The 20,919-nt window shown below is 42.1% G+C and overlaps 1 protein-coding gene across 1 annotated transcript in view; it reads left to right on the top strand.

The window, feature by feature from the left end:
* Positions 1-15,396: 15,396 nt before the first annotated feature.
* Positions 15,397-20,919, top strand: part of LOC106580495 (hexokinase-2) — a 96,669-nt gene continuing 91,146 nt past the window's right edge. Inside the window, exon 1 of the mRNA XM_014161633.2 lies at positions 15,397-15,680. Within this exon, the coding sequence (XP_014017108.2) occupies positions 15,618-15,680 (63 nt within the window). The 5' untranslated portion in view covers positions 15,397-15,617. The remainder of the gene's footprint in view (positions 15,681-20,919) is intronic.

The following is a 20,919-nucleotide window of genomic DNA, read 5'->3' as shown; positions in this document are numbered from 1 at the left end:
GGTTTCTTCCTAGGTTTTTGGCCTTTCTATGGAGTTTTTTCCTAGGGAGTTTTTCCTAGCCACCGTGCTTCTTTCACATGCTTTGCTTGCTGTTTGGGGTTTTAGGCTGGGTTTCTGTACAGCACTTTGAGATATCAGCTGATGTACGAAGGGCTATATAAAAATAAATTTGATTTGATTTGAAGTCCGATATGCTCTGGGTTGAATTGCGCTATGCAGACTGGCAGTAGTTGTCCGGGCTAAAGGTTAGCTGATGACCGCTAGCAGTGGCTAGCTGACTACTAGCTAGTAGTCAGAGGATCCATACCACTTGGGGGGGGGGGTATGTTGAAGTTAAGGTTAAGAAAAATATAAAAAAATATATTAGAAGAAAAAATATATTAAAAGGTATATACACGGGACACAACAATGCGAAGACAAAGATGCCTGACTGCTACGCCATCTTGGATTTAGAGAGCTATATGAATGGACAAAGCCATCGATCACGTGACACCATTCCTATGTGAAGACTCAACAGCGTATTGAAGCTAAATGAAGTCGGTTAAGATGGCGTTCCATGGAGACATGATCTTGATCATCAAGCATGACTGTTTATGAGTTCCTTTTACGTTATTGTCTGTAACTTTGAGAGTGAATGATCTCCCCATTCATAGCCACCCTACAATACCCTTCTTTACTTGATGGGCAACACCGTGCAGAGCAAGATAGTGCTCTTTCTCAATCATTTTTCTCTGAGGTTGTCCCAAGGCCATAACGCCCTCACATCTCACAACATTTTTTACTGTAAGTCTAGGCTAATCTAAAGACTGAAAAACATCCATGCACTCAAAATAAGCATTTCCATTTCCTGGGGAAGGGCCTTCTCCCAGATCTGCAGAGGCACACATGTGCTTTGCACCATCTCCAGCAAGTCAGCATTGTAATCTTGGAAAAAAATTGATGAATGGGACCACAATGGTCCCCAGTTCAAAACACTTCTTGGCAAATGAAGGCAGAGGTGAGCATTGAAGGTAACATTGCTCAAACCATATAAACTCTCCATCCCCGCTATGAACTGAGTGAGTGACTCTTCTGCCTCTGAGATTTGCTGTGGGGTTATATACATAGAAATGAGCAATGAAACACCATTCACAAGTTTAGGTGAATAAATTAAGTATTTCTCTGGCAAAATCCCTTTCAGAACAGGAATGCTGTAGTAGAGTAACCACATGAACCATTCATTGGCTTTCCAGTATTTTCTCTCAGTTAAGGATCTGGGAACTCTGGAAACGTTGCATGGGGGTTGGATTTCAAGGAGCACGCTGTCAACTTGTTGTAACGACCTCCCAGATGGCCCTTTAATGCTCATCACTGGAGAGGCTCTCTCAAGTGCATTTTCAACAAAGTCTTCAGTCTGGACTCGAGTTCGAGGTTCACACTCTGGGTGGTAGGAATAAACGTGAGCATGTCCCTGGCCCCTCTCAACCACTGTGCCTTTCTGAAGGCAGAATAAACACCCAAAGCTCTCCATTGAAATGTTTAAAGTTTTGGAGAAGAGGTGTGGCAACACTGTCGTTGACTAATACCAATGGAAACACCTTACTTGTTCCACACATGCCATCTGCGCTACACCAACTAAAGCCGTGTTTTTGGAGTGAAATACTTTTATCAACAAATGGTGCAAGATACATATTGATATTTGGCTTTTAAAGTCCAAACCACAATCCTACAAGCATAACATGTTTTGATCTCAAGTCTGCTGGGAGTTCGTTCACTATATACAAAAGTGGCCAAATACTTTGCGAGGAAGACTTAAACAGAGGTACACCATCACAGCTGAAAGTAAGGGAGAGAATCAGATTGTCAGGTAGAGTATTGCAACTCTTTGCAAACATCTTGTACATCTGGCCATCATAAATGTCATCATTGGATTGAGGGTTTGGTTTACTGTTTGAGTGATGATGTCAAGGGCTGGCTCGAAAAAACAACAGGAGAGGTAGAGTCAGGCGCAGGAGACAGAGAGTTCTTGACCACACTTCTTTATTCAAAGCAACTGGATGTGGTCGCCAAAAGTATAGGGGCGCAGCCCTTAAATTATTCTGCGGTGGTGTACACAATGAAAACAAACCACAGGAAGAGGGAAAAACCCAGTACACGTTCCTATAGCACAAAAAACAAGAAACACAATCACGCACAAACACATACATCCTACGCTAAACTAAATAACCCCCCCTACTAATGACTAACCCAAAACAGGTGCGTGCCTACCTAGACCTAACCAACAGAAAGTGAAACAAAAAGGGATCGATGGTAGCTAGTAGGCCGGCGACGACGACCGCCGAGCTCCGGCCGGCCGAGGAGGGGCGCCACCATCCGTCACTGTCGTGACAGATGAAGCTGTTTTCTTAGCTCATCCTGCTCAATGAGGGCTCCCGAGTGGCGCAGTGGTCTAAGTCACTGCATGCTAGAGGCATCACTACAGACCCTGGTACAATTCAAGGCTGTATCACAACTGGCCGAGATTTGGAGTCCCATAGGGCGGTGCACAATTGGCTCAGCGTCGCCGGGGTAGGCCGTCATTGTAAATAATAAGTTGTTCTTAACTGATTTGCCTAGTTAAATAAATAAAAATTTGATTGCACAGCAGTGCTTCAAGGGTTAAGAAAATGAAGTAAATCCCCTGTTTCATGTGTCCTGTTAAAATCATGAGTTTCATTGCAATACACGCCGTCATCCTTCAGTTCCATTGTGAGGGCACAATTTACACAGACGTCATGGAATTGAATGTAATCCTTAAAATCACCTACATTCTTGAATATTTACCAGTGACGGCATTTATGACTCTTAAGGTATCCTCAAGTGCTTCATCTGTTAAGCTGTGTTTTAACTTTTAATCAAGCAGCATCCAATTAGTGTTGGTTCATGGAGATCTTTACTTTGCCCCTGGCCTGCACAACTGTTTTGTTCCCCATTAAATCCATCTGGGAAATCCAGTCAGTCCTCCATTCCTCCCTTCATTTGTGTCCATAATTTGTCTTTTACTGCCTGCATCTTGGTATTCTCCTCCAACATCACCTTGTTATTGTCCTTGGGAGCCAGTGTCTGTGTATTTTCCTGTAGGTCTACAGTGGACCTGAAAATCTATGTAATTGATATAATCGAACAATGAACAATGTAAATCTACCTGCTCTGCAAGAGAGTGAGAACAATTTTTTAACCATTTAACATTTATTAGTGATTGAATATCACATGTTTTATAGTAATCCACACAATATTGCTGTTTTCAGTTGTCAAAGAAGAGATCCTTGCACTGGATAGGATCTTTGGCCACAGTTATATTCTAGCATTGTAAGTAAAGAGAGGAACAGTTATGAACAGAATGTTCACATCTTTTCCCGAGTCTTTGAACAGCTGCTTCTGTTTGAGCTTCCTCTGCTTCTCCAGATACATCTGCTGCTCCTGCTCTGCCTCCTCCAACACAGTTGGCTCTGGGGGGTGAAGTCCTCTGAAGGAAGAGTAAAGTGTGATGTCATAATATTGAACAGAACCAGGCATGAGAGAATCATACATTTTATTTGTATGTCTCCCTCACCATCGTCAATGATGTGCATGTCCACCATCCTGTTGTCATCGGACTGTTGGGGTACATCTAGTCCCGGTATGCGGACCCCCTCATTTACAACCTCTTGGCCCTCCTGATCCAACTGCCTGCGATCCCGGGATCCCAAGCCCTGCACTGCCTCGTCATCGAGTAGCCAATGTTAACATGCACGCTAATAATTGTCATTAAATGGGTTACGGCAGTAGACAGAGTATGCAATAGTCATATGAACACGTTACTCTTTATCTTAATTCGATGTAAGGTTAAAATCTAATTAAGCATATGCCGATTAAAACACCTGGTTGTCTGAGAAATATTTAGAATTATTAGGACATGTAGGCCTAAACAGCTTAATCGCATTCCAGATGTGTATTTGATGTGCGCACTGGTCAGCATCGGGGTAGCGCAAGCTTCCTTCTTATGTGAGTGATGTGAGTTCGGAAAACTCTGAATCAAATAGTCTTCCCAAAAACAACATGCTCACTGTGGCAGAACGTTTATTTAGATTGGCGATTTTCTGAATTTATCAAAGTCTCATCAGTAGGTAGTCTAGCGGTTAAGAGTGTTGGGCCAGTAACCAAAAGGTCACTAGTTCAACTCCCGGTGTTGTGCCAAAAATCTCCCCCCTGCCAGAATACTCCCCCCCTTCGCGTGAACATGCACACACTCAATTCTTCATTACTGCGACTTGCTTACTAGTTGAAATTTCTGCTCTTCACTCCGTTGTCAGTTTAGCCTACATTTCACTGATCTTAGTAGCAGAAATCATTTTTTATTTGTGTCCTTCAAGGCAGCTGTCAATGATCACGTCAGGCTGCGTTTCAGTTTATTTTTTATGTCGGTTTGATAGCGGGGAGGCACTAGTAATGTCTGCAGTTTTCAGTTTGGCTATTTGTTTATTAGTCTATAAATGAATAACTTTTCCAAAATCTCTCCCATGTCTTATTCGACTACTAGTTGTTCTGAAATGTTTATCGCTGGCCTACTTTTTACTCCCTCCTCTATGTTTAATATAACACACATACAATAGCTATTAATTTCGGATGCCTATCCTGACGTGAAGTTTGATCTATAGAAAGTATTTGACTCTGATGTGTGCCACAAAAAGTGCCATTTTCTTGACTGCCGAAATACCCCCCCACCCCACCGTTCTATCTTGAGACTGCAAGGCCTGGCACATTTTGGTAGCTCATGTTGACCAGTTGTGTGTGCCACAGAAAGTATTTGACTCTAGCCACAAAATTAAGGAAATTAGAAGGGGGAGAGGATTACCTTTATTTCCCCCTTCTAATTTCTTTTATTTTGTGGTCAACAGCTACCAAAATGATTATGAAGTGTGCCAGGCCTTGCAAGGGGGGGGTTTCGGCAGGCAAGAAAATAGCCTTGCTGAAATCCCCTCCCCCCCTTCTAATTTCCTTAATTTTGTCACTAGAGTCAAATACTTTCTGTGGTACACATCAGTCAAATACTTTCTATAGAACAAACTTCACGTCAGGATAGGCAACCGAAATTAATAATTCATGTATGTGTGTTATATTAAACATAGAGGAGGTAGTAAAATGTAGGCCAGCAATAAACATTTCAGAACAACTACTAGTTGAATAAGACATGGGAGAGATGACAAATGTTGGCAAAGAGATTTATTTGTAGACTTATACACTTGAAACAAATAGCCAAACTGAAAACGGCAGACATTACTAGTGCCTCCCCGCTATCAAACCGCCATAAAAAATAAACTGAAACGCAGACTAACGTGATCATTGACAGCTGCCTTGAAGGACACAAATAAAAAATGATTTCTGCTACTAAGATCAGTGAAATGTAGGCTAAACTGACAACGGAGTGAAGAGCAGAAATCTCAACTAGTAAGCAAGTTGCAGTAATGAAGAATTGAGTGTGTGCACGTTCACATGAAGGGGGGGGGGGAGAATTCTGGCAGGGGGGAGATTTTAGGCACAACACCGAAGTCAACTAGGTAAAAAATCTGTCGATGTGCCCATGAGCAACGCACTTATGCTAACCCTACTTGCGGTCTGTAAAAATTTAAATGATTTCAGATGTGTCCATTATTTTGGAAATCGTTCTTGTTGCAAAGCATGCAAATGTTTTAAACGAACTATTATATTAACCTGACTATCCACAATAATCGCATTATTGTGTGCATGTAACCATGCTCATTGTTCCGAGGTCGGACAGGCAGACAGCAAGGTTTATACAAAATATCACTGTCAGAAATAAAATGCTAGGCTAGAATAGAAGCAGGAGGAAATAATGTCTAAAAATAAATACATTATTACTTATAACATTGGTCATGTGGCAGAGATAGAATGTTGGTCGCATGTCTGTTTGTCCGTTAGCCCAAGGCTGTGGAGTATGTGTGAATACTTAGCCCAGGGCTAAAGCAGCCCAAGGTTAACAAATGCTTGTGTGAACACATCCGCTACAAGACCATGGTGATTGCCTACGGAGCTGTGAAGGGAACGGCACCTCCATACCTTCAGGCTCTGATCAGGCCCTACACCCAAACAAGGGCACTGCGTTCATCCACCTCTGGCCTGCTGGCCCCCCTACCTCTGAGGAAGCACAGTTCCCGCTCAGCCCAGTCAAAACTGTTCGCTGCTCTGGCACCCCAATGGTGGAACAAGCTCCCTCACGACGCCAGGACAGCGGAGTCAATCACCACCTTCCGGAGACACCTGAAACCCCACCTCTTTAAGGAATACCTAGGATAGGATAAAGTAATCCTTCTAACCCCCCCCTTAAAATATTTAGATGCACTATTGTAAAGTGGTTGTTCCACTGGATATCATAAGGTGAATGCACCATTTTGTAAGTCGCTCTGGATAAGAGCGTCTGCTAAATGACTTAAATGTAAATGTAAACACAGGCTAAGCTAGCCCAGGGGCCTGTTGCACAAAAGTAGAATTAAGACATCCGGGATAAATGACTCAGCTGAGCTCAATGAAGCCAAAACATGTGCGTCCAGGCTTAATTGGTTGCACAAAGACCAAGCCAGGATGAGCAGACACGGATTCATTAAGCCAGGTGAAACCAATCCTGGATAGGTGCGCGCTCACGGCTCACTCAAATAGACCCCGCCACAGATCACAGATTAACTGATTTACCATGGCAACTAGAGCCGCGTACTTTCCCCGTCGGAAGCACAAATCCTCATGGAGGCATACGAGGAGGTAAAATATATAATTAAGAAGAAAGGCAACACCGCCACAGTGATAAAGCAAAGAGAAAAAGCGTGGCAAAGTATTGCAGACCGCCTGAATGCGTAAGTAGTGCACAATTACACAGTCACCGCTCCGCTGAAACATCACAATTACAATTCAAATATTTAATTCACATCTCCAAAAATGCAGTTGTACTGTAATTATGAAACGGTTAAATTTTTTAATTGAAATGCACTGCAGATATGAGTGAAATTGTGTAAAGTAACTCCATCACACTGTATAAAGCTATGATAGATTTTTTGATATTTTTACTGAAAACAAGACAAAAATACCAAGTAATTTTTTGCAGTGTGACTCCATTAAATGTGTGTGTGTGTGTGTGTGTGTGTGTGTGTAGATTAAACATGAACGGGCCAAAACGGACATGGCAGCAGGTCAAAATCAAATACAAGAACATTCTGCAGAATGGTATGGTCCCTGACTAATATTTAACAAAGCACAAGCATATATTGTACCCAGAAGGTGCCTGCTCACACATTGTCTGTACTGTTTTAGCAGTGAAAAAGAATACCCACAGACAAGGCACGGGTGGTGGGTCACCAAAGGCTGACCTTACCCCAGCAGAGGACATGGCCTTGGAGCTAAATAAAGGCAGGCCCGTCTTAGAGGGGATCCCTGGGGGAAAGAGACGAGCATAGGTTCCTCCCAAGATGCCACCCGCTTCATTCAAGGTATGTCCTTCCATCTCTACATGGGATACAACCACATTCATATTGAATCAATTTGGACTGTCTGACTTTGGTTTACCTATTGCCTTGCAGTGTCTGGCAGCACTGTGTTCCTGTTAGAGCCACCAGCACAAGCACCAGACGATGCTGATCCAGTGAGTACTCCATCAAAGGCATACTGTAGGCCTGGCATGTCTTGTCTACTAGCTTCAATATGAATCCGATTAAATGTGATAGGGTGAAGGCCCCAGTGCAGCAGCAACAGCACATGATGGAGACGATGATGAGGAGGAGACCATCTCTCTGGATTCCAGAAGGCATGAGGTATCATGTTAAGACTGTGAAAGTACTATTTACTCTACAATGGTGAGGAGTCCTCATCAAAATCAAAAAATCTAATTTCTTTTACAGGACCCAGATGCTATACAGTGGGAAAACCAGCCTGGCAACATAGTGCGTATTAATAAAAGGACACCACATCCTGCCAAATTCCAGCTGCGCTAATTGTATTGTGTTCACAGAGCTCACAAGCTATCAGAAAGTTGTATGGCAACCACCTCCGGCGCCAAATAGAACTGGCAGACATAGACATTCAGTACAAGAAGAAAAAGATGGAAAATCTTGCACTGGAGTCCGAAATAAAAAAGAGGACAATTAGGAAACTGGACCTTGAAATAAAAAAACTTGAGAGGGAGGTGAGATATGCCTTCAATGTACACTGTATGCTAACTGTAACACAAATGTATTAATCATTATTTTTCTTTCCTCCCCCAGCTCCAAGAAGATGACACAGCTCAAAATAAAAATTAGGTATATTCTCGTAAAGTCAAGTGAGCCATGACATATGAGCTCTTATTGTGAGCACACAGGACGGTGGCATCTTTCTAAGGTTTTTTTTATTTTCCCAGCAATCAGTACAACCAAGTCATCGTTATAAGGCATCGCCCTCTTTTGCCCACCCCCCCAGCACCAGGTGTGGCCACTAGCCTATATGAAGGCCCAAAATTGTGTGTTCCTTTCTGCTCTGACAATGGCATGCCCATTCGTGCGAGATGTGGTGGATGAAGAAGCACTTGTGCTGAGGAGAGCCTTCAGGCGAGAAAGGGTCTTCAGGGACCGGTTGGACCCACTGGCCTTCCCTGATGACCATCTATATGAAAGATACAGGTTTTCTGCAGATGGCATCAGGTATCTATGCAGACTACTGGGTCCCAGGATTAAGCACCGCACTGCACGGAGCCATGCACTGAGTGTGGAGCAAATGGTTTGTGTGGCCTTGCGCTTTTTTTCTAGTGGAGCCTTCCTGTACTCAGTGGGGGATGCAGAACAGCTGAACAAGGCCACAATTTGCCGCACAATAAGGAGTGTGTGTCTGGCTATCAAAGCATTAGCAGATGTCTTCATCTCCTTCCCTGGCCACAGAAGACTCTGTGACATCAAAGAGGAGTTCTATAGGATTGCAGGTAAGAGGATCTACAAATTACAGGACAACTGTTAACACATAGTAGGATACTCATTACTTTGTGTGACAGGTTTCCCCAATGTCATTGGTGCAGTGGACTGCACACACATAAGGATAAAAGCCCCCTCAGGTGCCCATGAGGCCGATTTTGTGAATAGGAAATCCTTTCACAGCATTAATGTTCAGGTGAACATAACTTTTTGATATTGTCCATTGACGAACACTCTGCATTGCCAGTGATGTGCATTGATTGGTGTAATATTCCTCATCTTATGATTTCAGATGGTCTGCAATGCTGACTGTGTGATCAGCAATGTTGTGGCAAAATGGCCTGGCTCAGTCCATGACTCCAGAATCTTTCGGGCCTCTGAAATCTATCAGTGCCTATCACAAGGTAAGCCACACAACCCCTATTTATAACCATCATGGCTGTGTCAAGAATATCACTGTGTTTATGAGGTAGTAATGATGAGATTTTGTGTTGACAGGTGAATTCTCTGGTGTGCTGCTGGGAGACAGGGGGTATGGCTGCCAGCCTTTTCTCCTGACACCTTTCACAGACCCCCAGGAAGCACAGCAGGCCTACAACCATGCCCATGCCAGGACCAGGGCCAGAGTTGAAATGACCTTTGGCCTCCTGAAGGCACGCTTTCACTGCCTTCACAAATTAAGGGTCAGCCCTGTTAGGGCATGTGATATTACTGTGGCTTGTGCTGTCCTCCACAATGTGGCCTGCCTGAGGAAGGAGAGGGCCCCCAGAGTGCCACCAGCCATGGACTGGGACAATCCGGCAATCTTCCCTGATGACGACAGTGGTCGGCTGCTGAGGGACCAATATGTGTTGAATTATTTTAGTTAGTATGTGTGCTTTCAATTTTGGTTAAATATGTCCTGCGGTGGCAGAGGAATTGGGTTTTTTTTGGGTTCGTTTTTTTCGCAATTTGGCCTCTTATGATGTTTGTGCGGTATACTGTGTGTAATACAAGGCTGCAGGGAGGCTACTGCATCCATTCATTTGTCTGTTCAGTTGATGTGTATGGATTTGTCCTGCATTTATTTTAGTGTGCAGACATGCAGGGTGTGTTATATACAGACCTTTGAATGTGTATGTATCATTTTGTATAATATGCTTGGATTCTGTGCTTTCCATCTTGTAGTCACTGTGACTTCAGTTTCGAAAGGAGCTGATGGTTTACCTGCTTTGTTTTGTCCTTATTCAATAAAGGAACATAATGTTACACATTGTGTTTTTATATTCATATGGAATGTGTATTTGTTTATATGACAGAGTACTAGGGCCACACTGAAGAAAAAGGATAAAGTCATAAATTTATGAGGCTGGTTCTTTCTGCAGAAAAGCTACATATTGTTTTTACAGTTTTGATACTTATGACAATGTGATACTTAATATTCTGGCACATCAGCATGTCTTTGTTTATGAAACCATACTGAAGTACAATTTCACGAAATGCCCCACATCTGTCATTTTAACAACTGTCCTCCTTTAAAACAACCGGTTACAATATTATTACTTGTGTTTTTTTCCCCTCTGTGGCCCTAATATTCTATCATTTTATATATAGCCTTATAGTCTATGGGAAACTGTAAATTATCTAATGATAGCAACATAATCTAAAAAATTTTTTTTATCCAAAATCATTGAAATTAATGATCACAAACGTTTAAATAATGACAGTGGGTCTAGTTATGTGATAACAATGTATAGTGAGCAGTGAAATAACTATTGGTTTCCATTTGTGGTGACTGCTGACTGACATTAGGGATGAGATTAAATAGATCCTGGAATTTAGCCTGGTCTGGAGCAGGCTAGCTCCACAGAATAAATCTCCATGGTAATTTATACCATAACATATCCTCCTGCCCCCTATCCATCTTTAGTGCAACCGGATTACGGATCAATTGAGCCAGGATCACCAAGATATCCTGGCTTAATCCCTTATCCTAGTTTTGTGCAACAGGCCCCAGGGCCAGTCTAGACTGGGGATAAGATAGCCCGGGGCTAATAACAATGCAGTGTGAAATGGCCTTGTAATGCCTAGCTTTGTGGGACTTGCAGATGTATGTGAACCAAAGCACCTCGATTTTGTTAGTTAGTATGATACAACTTTTTATTACTTGTTGCAGAGAATGACCTTGGCTTGGCGCATATAATGCACACACACACACACACACTGAGTGGCACCTGGCTAGACAACAGCGTTGTGGAAATACTTCTCTCTGTCTTGTTGATTTAGTGCCATACAATAGATTCTTCCCACACATTCTTGAGATTGACTTTTTTTCTATTCAGTACAAGAATGTGAAAATGTGCATTTTCACAGTGACAGAATCAGTCATTACAGAAACTTCATGCCAATAGATGGAACTACTCTCTGAAAGTAAGGACAAGTTCTTCACGTCTGGACTTTATGGTCATGTACTCTTACAATCTCCACCCCTCAAAGCCTGATTCCTTTCTAGTTTCCTGCCTTTCTAGGGAGTTTTTCCTAGCCACTGTGCACTGTGCTTCTACATCTGCTTTGCTTGCTCTTTGGGGTTTTAGGCTAGGTATCTTTAAATCAAATAACTGTCACGTCCTGACCAGCAGAGGGAGCAATTGTATTAGTTTTGGTCAGGACGTGGCAGAGATTTTGTGTTACGTGTGAGTTGGTTGTTGGACTCCCAATTGAAGGCAGGTGTGTTGAGTTGCCTTTGATTGGGAGTCCTATATAGTAGTGTGTGTTTTTCCTTGGGGTTGTGGGTAGTTGTTTTTGCACTGCGTTTTGTGTGCCTGCAAAACTGTTCCTGTCGTGTTTCTTGTTTTTTTTCCTGTGGATGCTTTACTTGTGTTTATTAAAAATATGAGTATCCACATTCCCGCTGCGCCTTGGTCCATTCCTGACGACAGACCTTACAATAACATTTTATTGGTCGTGTACACATATTTTGCAGGTGTAGTGAAATGCTTGTTCCTAGCTCCAACAGTGCAGTAATACCTAACAATACAAAGCAACACATGCAAATCCCCAAAACAAAAAGAAAGGGATTAAGAAATATAAGAAATATATGTCAGAGTCCGGAATATATACACTACCGGTCAAAAGTTTTAGAACACCTACTCATTCAATGGTTTTTCTTAATTTTTTCTATTTTATACATTGTAGAATAATAGTAAAGACATCAAAACTATGAAATAACACATGGAATCATGTAAATATAAGAGTGTGCAAAGCTGTCATCAAGGCAAAGGGTGGCTACTTTGAAGAATATAAAATATATTTTGATTTGTTTAACACTTTTTTGGTTACTACAAGATTCCATATGTGTTATTTCATAGTTTTGATGTCTTCACTATTATTATACAATGTAGAAAATAGTAAAAGTAAAGAAACACCCTTGAATGAGTAGGTATGTTCAAACTTTTGACTGGTAGTGTATGTAAATAAACTCCTCTCACTGTCAACTGCATTTATTTTCAGTAAACTTAACATGTGTAAATATTTGAATGAACATTCAAATACATGTTAATTCAAAAGAGACATACACTGAACAAGTTCCACAGACATGTGACTAACAGAAATTGAATAATGTGTCCCTGAACAAAGGGGGGGTCAAAATCAAAAGTAACAGTCAGTATCTGGTGTGGCCACCAGCTGCATTAAGTACTGCAGTGCATCTCCCCCTCATGGACTGCACCAGATTTGCCAGTTCTTGCTGTGAGATGTTACCCCACTCTTCCACCAAGGCACTTGCAAGTTCCCAGACATTTCTGGGGGGGAATGGCCTTAGCCCTCACCCTCCGATCCAACAGGACCCAGACGTGCTCAATGGGATTGAGAGTCGGGCTATTCGCTGGCCATAGCAGAACACTGACATTCCTGTCTTGCAGGAAATCCCGCACAGAAATAGCAGAATGGCTAGTGGCATTGTCATGATGGAGGGTCATGTCAGGATGAGCCTGCAGGAAGGGTACCACATGAGGGAGGAGGATGTCTTCCCTGTAACGCACAGCGTTGAGATTGCCTGCAATGACAACAAGCTCAGTCCGATGATGCAGTGTCACACCACCCCAGACCATGACTGACCCTCCACCTCCAAATCGATCCCGCTCCAGAGTACAGGCCTAGGTGTAACGCTCATTCCTTCGACGATAAACGCGAATCCGACCATCACCCCTGGTGAGAGAAAACCGCGACTCGTCAGTGAAGAGCACTTTTTGCCAGTCCTGTCTGGTCCAGTGACAGTGGGTTTGTGCCCATAGGCAACGTTGTTGTATCAGAAGCTTCAAAAGTCATGGCATATTTTTCTGGAAATGTCCAAGCTGTTTAAAGGCACAGTCAACTTAATGTATGTAAACTTCTGACCCACTGGAATTGTGATACAGTGAATTATAAATGAAATAATCTGTCTGTAAACAATTGTTGGAAAAATTACTTGTGTCATGCACAATGTAGATGTCCTAACCGACATGCCAAAACTATAGTTTGTTAACAAGAAATTGTATGTAAACTTCCGACTTCAACTGTATGTTGAAGTCAGAAGATTACATACACTTAGGTTGGAGTCATTAAAACTCGTTTGTCAACCACTCCACAAATTTCTTGTTAACAAACTATAGTTTTGGCAAGTCGGTTAGGACATCTACATTGTGCATGACACAAGTAAATCAAAGGAAATCAGCCAAGACCTCAGAAAAAAGATTGTAGACTTCCACAAGTCTGGTTCATCCTTAGGAGGAATTTCCAAATGCCTGACGGTACCACATTCATCTGTACAAAGAATAGTACGCAAGTATAAACACCATGGGACCACACAGCCATCATACCGCTCAGGAAGGAGATGCGTTACGGTCTCCTAGAGATGAATGTACTTTGTGGCAAAAGTGCAAATCAATCCCAGAACAACAGCAAAGGACCTTGTGAAGATGCTGGAGGAAACAGGTACAAAAGTATCTATATCCACAGTAAAATGAGTCCTGTATCGACATAACCTGAATGGCTGCTCAGCAAGGAAGAAGCCACTGCTCCTAAACCGGCATAAAAAAGCCAGACTACGGTTTGCAACTGCACATGGGGACAAAGATTGTTCTTTTTGGAGGAATGCCCTCTGGTCTGATGGAACAAAAATAGAACTGTTTAGCCATAATGACCATTGTTACGTTTGGAGGAAAAAGGGGGAGACTTGCAAGCCGAAGAATCCCATCCCAACCGTGAAGCACGGGGGTGGCAGCATCATGTTGTGAGGGGGCTTTTCTGCAGGAGGGACTGGTGCACTTCACAAAATAGATGGCATCATGAGGTAGGAAAATGATGTGGATATAATGAAGCAGCATCTCAAGACATCAGTCAGGAAGTTAAAGCTTGGTACCAAATGGGTCTTCCAAATGGACAATGACCCCAAGCATACTTCCAAAGTTGTGGCAGAATGGCTTAAGGACAACAAAGTCAAGGTTTTAGAGTGGCCGTCACAAATCCCTGACCTCAATCCTATAGAAAATGTGTGGGCAGAACTGAAAAAGCGTGTGCGAGCAGAAATAAATCATTCTCTGTACTATTATTCTGACATTTCACATTCTTAAAAAAAAGTGGTGATCCTAACTGACCTAAGACAGGGAATTTTTTACGAGGATTACATGTCAGGAATTGTGAAAAACTGAGTTTAAATGTATTTAAATGTGTATGTAAACTTCCGACTTCAACTGTATACAAATAATGGTGTGTATAGACGTTATGGACAGTATATGAATAGAAAAGGTGTGTATAGCAATAGTTATATAGGATGAGCCTTGACTACAATACCTTATATACATATGAAGTGAGTAAATCAGTATGTAAACATTATTTAAGTGACCAGTACAACACTTTGTGACTACCGATGTAAAAACTACTGATGTAAATTGGGTTTTATAAAATACATTTGATTAATTGATTGTTTGTATCTAGGCTGTATAGCAAGGTTTCCCAAACTCGGTCCTTGGGACTCCAAGGGCTGCACATTTTGGTTTTTGACCTAGCACTACCCTTTGGGGTCCAGAGGACAGAGTTTTGGGGAACGCTGTTATAGCTCTATGAGATACACTATTTTATATAAAAAAACTAATTAAAAGTTGCTCTGAGAGATAATCAAATCATTATGTTGTGATATCACGTTGACATAATAGCAGTTACCAAGGTCAGTGTTGTTTTACAGAAATAAGATTATGGAGTTGTATCTCTATCAATAAGATACACTATATATCAAAGTAATTAAAAGTTGCTTTGAGAGTTAATTCAATCATAATATTGAATGCGATGTTGTATAATTGTGAGAAGATTTGATTATAGGTAGGCTATCAAATCCATTCCTAAACTATTAGAGTATATATATATCATAATTTGCTTTTCATTAGACGGCGACACGAAATAAGCCACACCTTCCTCGTGCCTGCAATGACTGTAAAAATACTCGTTATTCTCGAATGACTTGTTTGAAGTATATGACTTCTGTAGTCAACATATCTATAAAGTCGTAGTAGCTAACAGTGTCATTACGAAGGCCAGTGCAGATTCTGTTCAATGTTATGACTAGTTGCCGAATGTTTAACGAACAAGCCCGCTATTAGGAAATAATTTAATTAACATAGTTTGCTAGCTAAGTGGTAGAGGAGAAGGACATTCATAACGACGATGATAGCCTCTCATCTTCTGGCATACTACTTCACGGAGCTCCACCATGACAAGGTTCAACAGGTAAGTGGCTACTGGTTAGAAACATGTATTTTTGCTATTTTGAAGAAGCTAAATTACTGGAAGGTACGCCACGTGACGTCTGATCACGTTGGCATTGCAGGGTCAGAACATCTAGCCAGCCTCCTCGAGCCATTCACTATTGACTTGAATTTACTCTTATCAGTGGTAGTTAGCTAGCTAGTTTTATTTTCCGTTCAAATTGCACCACATCAATGTCTATCAACACTAGCTAAGTAAATTAATTTTGAAGACACTGGCGATTGGCAAGCTATGCCCAAATATTGACTTTTACTGACTTGTTATCAGACATGCAATAAGCGCGCATCTTCTAGCTTCGGCCAGTTAAAGCTGTTGGCCTGGTCTATGGATGGCTAGTTAAAAATGTAACTCGTGTTTGACTATGTTATGCACGGGTGAAAGTCAATTTAATTTCTTACAGATACGGGAACCTCTTATGTGGCCGCTTAATCATATAATTACATATACAATCCATATGAATTTAATAGGATCTCTATGGGCCTAATAGTAAAGATTTGTCCTTTTAACGTTTAAATGTAACGTTACTAGCCTACCTTTTAATGTGGCATGAACACAACCAATCATGTTGTTTTCATCTGATTGTCTAACCATTACTTCAACGGTTTATGTAGGCTACCAAGGCACGTTAATCAGGGATGGCTGAATGACATTGGGTGCGGAAAAAGTTTTACCATGCAGACCAGACCGGGACGCGCGTTCGTCTGCGTGCGCCATGGTGCGCATGTTGATTTTGTTCATCCACACCAGAAGCTATCAGGACAAATATAAAATATATTTTGATTTGTTTATCACTTTTTTTGGTTAGTACATGATTCCGTATGTGTTATTTCATAGTTTTGATGTTTTCACTATTATTCTACAATGTAAAAATAAAGAAAAGCCCTTGAATGAGTAGGTGTGTCCAAACTTTTGACTGGTACTGTAGTTTAGGTGTAATTTCGAAGGACCGGCTGTGCCGGTTGACTTGCATCGTTTGTTTCCCGCTCATCTACTCTACAGTCAAGGATATGTTTTGCGTTATTCTAAAGGCCTACTTCAACATGTAGCATGTTTTTGTTTCCCTGACAGTAAATTTGATTAGTAATAGAGTTATAGTAATTAAAACAGTCCCATAGCAGCTTCGTTTTACAAAGTGAAACGTAAAAGAGAATACTATGAACCCGCAAGGTCCGAGGTCAAATTATTTGCTGCTGGTAAATAGGCCTAACACAAACTCATCATTACACTATTGTCTTTCTAAATTAAATCAACTTCTTCACCCTCCTCATCATTCAGTTAGGCCTAATTTAAATTAATTTGTGAAGTAAGGTGCACAATTATCACCCATTTGTCATTCGATCAGTGAGGAGAGAGTGACGCATTAGCGCCTGGCTGGGTACCAACATACTACAGCACATTGTCTTGGTGGGTTAAGTTAGGAATAGGTGTGAAAAAAATTGGTAAAAAGTCTCTAAATACTTTTCTGTTTGTGATTTCAAAATTCTGACATTGACAATAAAGTCAGGGAAGGAGCAGGACATGCACTATATACACAAAAACTATTTCAGCCACACTGCCTTAATGTCGCTGGACCCCAGGAAGAGTAGCTGCTGCTTTGGCAACAGCTAATGGGGATCCTTAATAAATACAAATACCCGAGCAAACAGTGGCAACTGTAAAGTTTGGTGGAGGAGGAATAATGGTCTGGGGCTATTTTTTTCATGGTTCGGGCTAGGCCCCTTAGTTCCAGTGAAGGACAATCTTAACGCTACAGCATACAATGACATTCTAGACAATTCTGTGCTTCCAACTTTGTGGCAACAGTTTCGGGAAGGCCCTTCCCTGTTTCAGCATGACAAGGCACCTGTACACAAGGTCCATACATAAATGGTTTGTTGAGATTGATGTGGAAGAACTTGACTGGCCTGCACAGAACCCTGACCTCAACCCCATCGAACACCTTTGGGAATGAATTGGAACGTCAACTGCGAGCCAAGCCTTATCTGCCAACATCATGGCCCAACCTCACTAATGCTCTTGTGGCTGAATGGAAGCAAGTCCCCACAGCAATGTTCCAACATTTAGTGGAAAGCCTTCCTAGAAGAGTGGAGGCTGTTATAGCAGCAAAGGGGGGACCAATTCCATATTAATGCCCACGATTTTGGAACGAGATGTTCGACGAGCAGGTGTCCACATACTTTTGGCCATGTAATGTATTCTAGCCTACGAAGGTGTTGTCCTAAAGTTATGGCTTTAAAAAAAAAACAAGAATGAAAGTTTATAGCGTAGGCATAGGCTATTCTCAATCACAACTTTATGATAGATGGAACAAACAGTGTTATTTATTTTTCTATTATTTCGTGTCAAACCAATTATTATCCTGTTCTGAAGACGGTAGACTGCTTCTATCCAGGCCTGATGTCACTACGATAAGACAGCCCCTTTGTCATCAGTCACTGCAAGTTAGTTCTGAATGATTTGTTGCCGTAGAATTTTGCCTGGCTTATAGGTGAGCCACTTTTGTGGTACCGGTTACCCCGAGTTGAACTCAGTTAACCAAAGTTACCTAGCTAACTCCTCAAATTACATTCATAGTATAGGCTCTGCTCGCCAGCTGTGTTTGACTTGCTAAGCCTGTTAGGTTCGGCCAGCCACAAACTGTGCACTACTAGCCTCTAACTTTATTGACATTTCACAGCTCCTACTTAGGTCAATAAAATGTACAATTTTGGACAGCCCACAGGCTACTTCTCCTGCCTGCCTCTCCATCACTGGCTTTCCTAATTTGGGCTTCTCGCCTTTGAGATTTTCTCTTTAGGCTTTATCCTACTTCTGATTTACGCCATGACAATATGATTCCTACTGCAGTCTAGTGTAAAAAGTCAGATACGCCTTTTGCTGTCTCAACTCTCCGTCCCTCTCAACTCTCTCACTCGTGAGATTTTGCTATCTCCAGTTTCAGATTTGAATGCTGTATCGTCAGTTTGTTCCAGATTGCTGCTGGAACGTTGTGTCCCGTCAGTGTATTAGATACAGTACATTCGGAAAGTATTCAGACCCCTTGACTTTTTCCACATTTAGTTACATTACAGCCTTATTCTAATATGGATCTTATAGTTGTTTTCCCTCATCAATCTACACACAATACCTCATAATGACAAAGTGAAAACATATTTTTGGACATAAGTGTTCAGACCCTTTACTCAGTACCTTGTTGAAGCACCTTTAGCAATGATTACAGCCTCGAGTCTTCTTGGGTATGATGCTACAAGCTTGGCACACCTGTTTTTGGGGAGTTTCTCCCATTCTTCTCTGCAGATCCTCTCGAGCTCTCAGGTTTGATGGGGAGCGTCGCTATACCGCTATTTTCAGGTCTCTCCAGAGATGTTCGATCGGGTTCAAGTCCGGGCTCTGGCTGGGCCACTCTAGGACATTCACAGACTTGTCCCGAAGCCACCCCTGCATTGGCTTGGCTGTGTGCTTATGGTCGTTGTCATGTTGGAAGGTGAACCTTTGCCCCAGTCTGAGGTCCTGAGCGCTCTGGAGCAGGTTTTCATGAAGTATCTCTCTGTACTTTGCTCCATTCATCTTTCCCTGAATCCTGACTAGTCTCACAGTCCCTGCTGCTGAAAACATCCCCACAGCATGATGGTGCCACCACCATGCTTCACCTTAGGGATAGAGCCAGCTTTTCTACAGATGGGACACTTGGCATTCAAATCAAATCAAACTGTATTTGTCACATGCGCCGAATACAACAAGTGTAGACCTTACCGTGAAATGCTTACTTACAAGCCCTTAACCAACAGTGCAGTTCAAGAAGAGTGAAGAAAATATTTACCAAATAAACGAAAGTAAAATAAACAAAGTAACACAATAACATAACAATAACGAGGCTATATACAGGAGGTACCGGTACAGAGTCAGTGTGCGGGTGTGCGGGTGTACAGGTTAGAGGTCATTTGTACTTGTAAGTAGGTGACATGACTATACATACAGTGGGGGAAAAAAGTATTTGATCCCCTGCTGATTTTGTACGTTTGCCCACTGACAAAGAATGGATCAGTCTATAATTTTAATGGTAGGTTTATTTGAACAGTGAGAGACAGAATAACAACAAAAATATCCAGAAAATGCATGTCAAAAATGTTATAAATTGATTTGCATTTTAATGAGGGAAATAAGTATTTGACCCCCTCTCAATCAGAAAGATTTCTGGCTCCCAGGTGTCTTTTATACAGGTAACGAGCTGAGATTAGGAGCACACTCTTAAAGGGAGTGCTCCTAACTGCAGCTTGTTACCTGTAAAAAAGACACCTGTCCACAGAAGCAATCAATCAGATTCCAAACTCTCCACCATGGAAAAGACCAAAGAGCTCTCCAAGGATGTCAGGGACAAGATTGTAGACCTACACAAGGCTGGAATGGGCTACAAGACCATCGCCAAGCAGCTTGGTGAGAAGGTGACAACATTTGGTGCAATTATTCGCAAATGGAAGAAACACAAAAGAACTGTCAATATCTCTCGGCCTGGGGCTCCATGCAAGATCTCACCTCGTGGAGTTGCAATGATCATGAGAACGGTGAGGAATCAGCCCAGAACTACACGGGATGATCTTGTCAATGATCTCAAGGCAGCTGGGACCATAGTCACCAAGAAAACAATTGGTAACACACTACGCCGTGAAGAACTGAAATCCTGCAGCGCCCGCAAGGTCCCCCTGCTCAAGAATACATATACATGCCCGTCTGAAGTTTACCAATGAACATCTGAATGACTCAGAGGACAACTGGTGAAAGTGTTGTGGTCAGATGAGACCAAAATTGAGCTTTTTGACATCAACTCAACTCGCCGTGTTTGGAGGAGGAGGAATGCTGCCTATGACCCCAAGAACACCATCTCCACCGTCAAACATGGAGGTGGAAACATTATGCTTTGGGGGTGTTTTTCTGCTAAGGGGACAGGACAATTTCACCGCATCAAAGGGATGATGGACGGGGCCATGTACCGTCAAATCTTGGGTGAGAACCTCCTTCCCTCAGCCAGGGCATTGAAAATGGGTCGTGGATGGGTATTCCAGCATTACAATGACCCAAAATACACGGCCAAGGCAACAAAGGAGTGGCTCAAGAAGAAGCACATTAAGGTCCTGGAGTGGCCTAGCCAGTCTCCAGACCTTAATCCCATAGAAAATCTGTGGAGGGAGCTGAAGGTTTGAGT

Source organism: Salmo salar, chromosome ssa20 (assembly GCF_905237065.1).
Source record: "Salmo salar chromosome ssa20, Ssal_v3.1, whole genome shotgun sequence".
NCBI lineage: Eukaryota > Metazoa > Chordata > Actinopteri > Salmoniformes > Salmonidae > Salmo > Salmo salar.
Note: the sequence above shows the minus strand (reverse complement) of the source record. Positions and strands in the feature narration are given on the sequence as shown.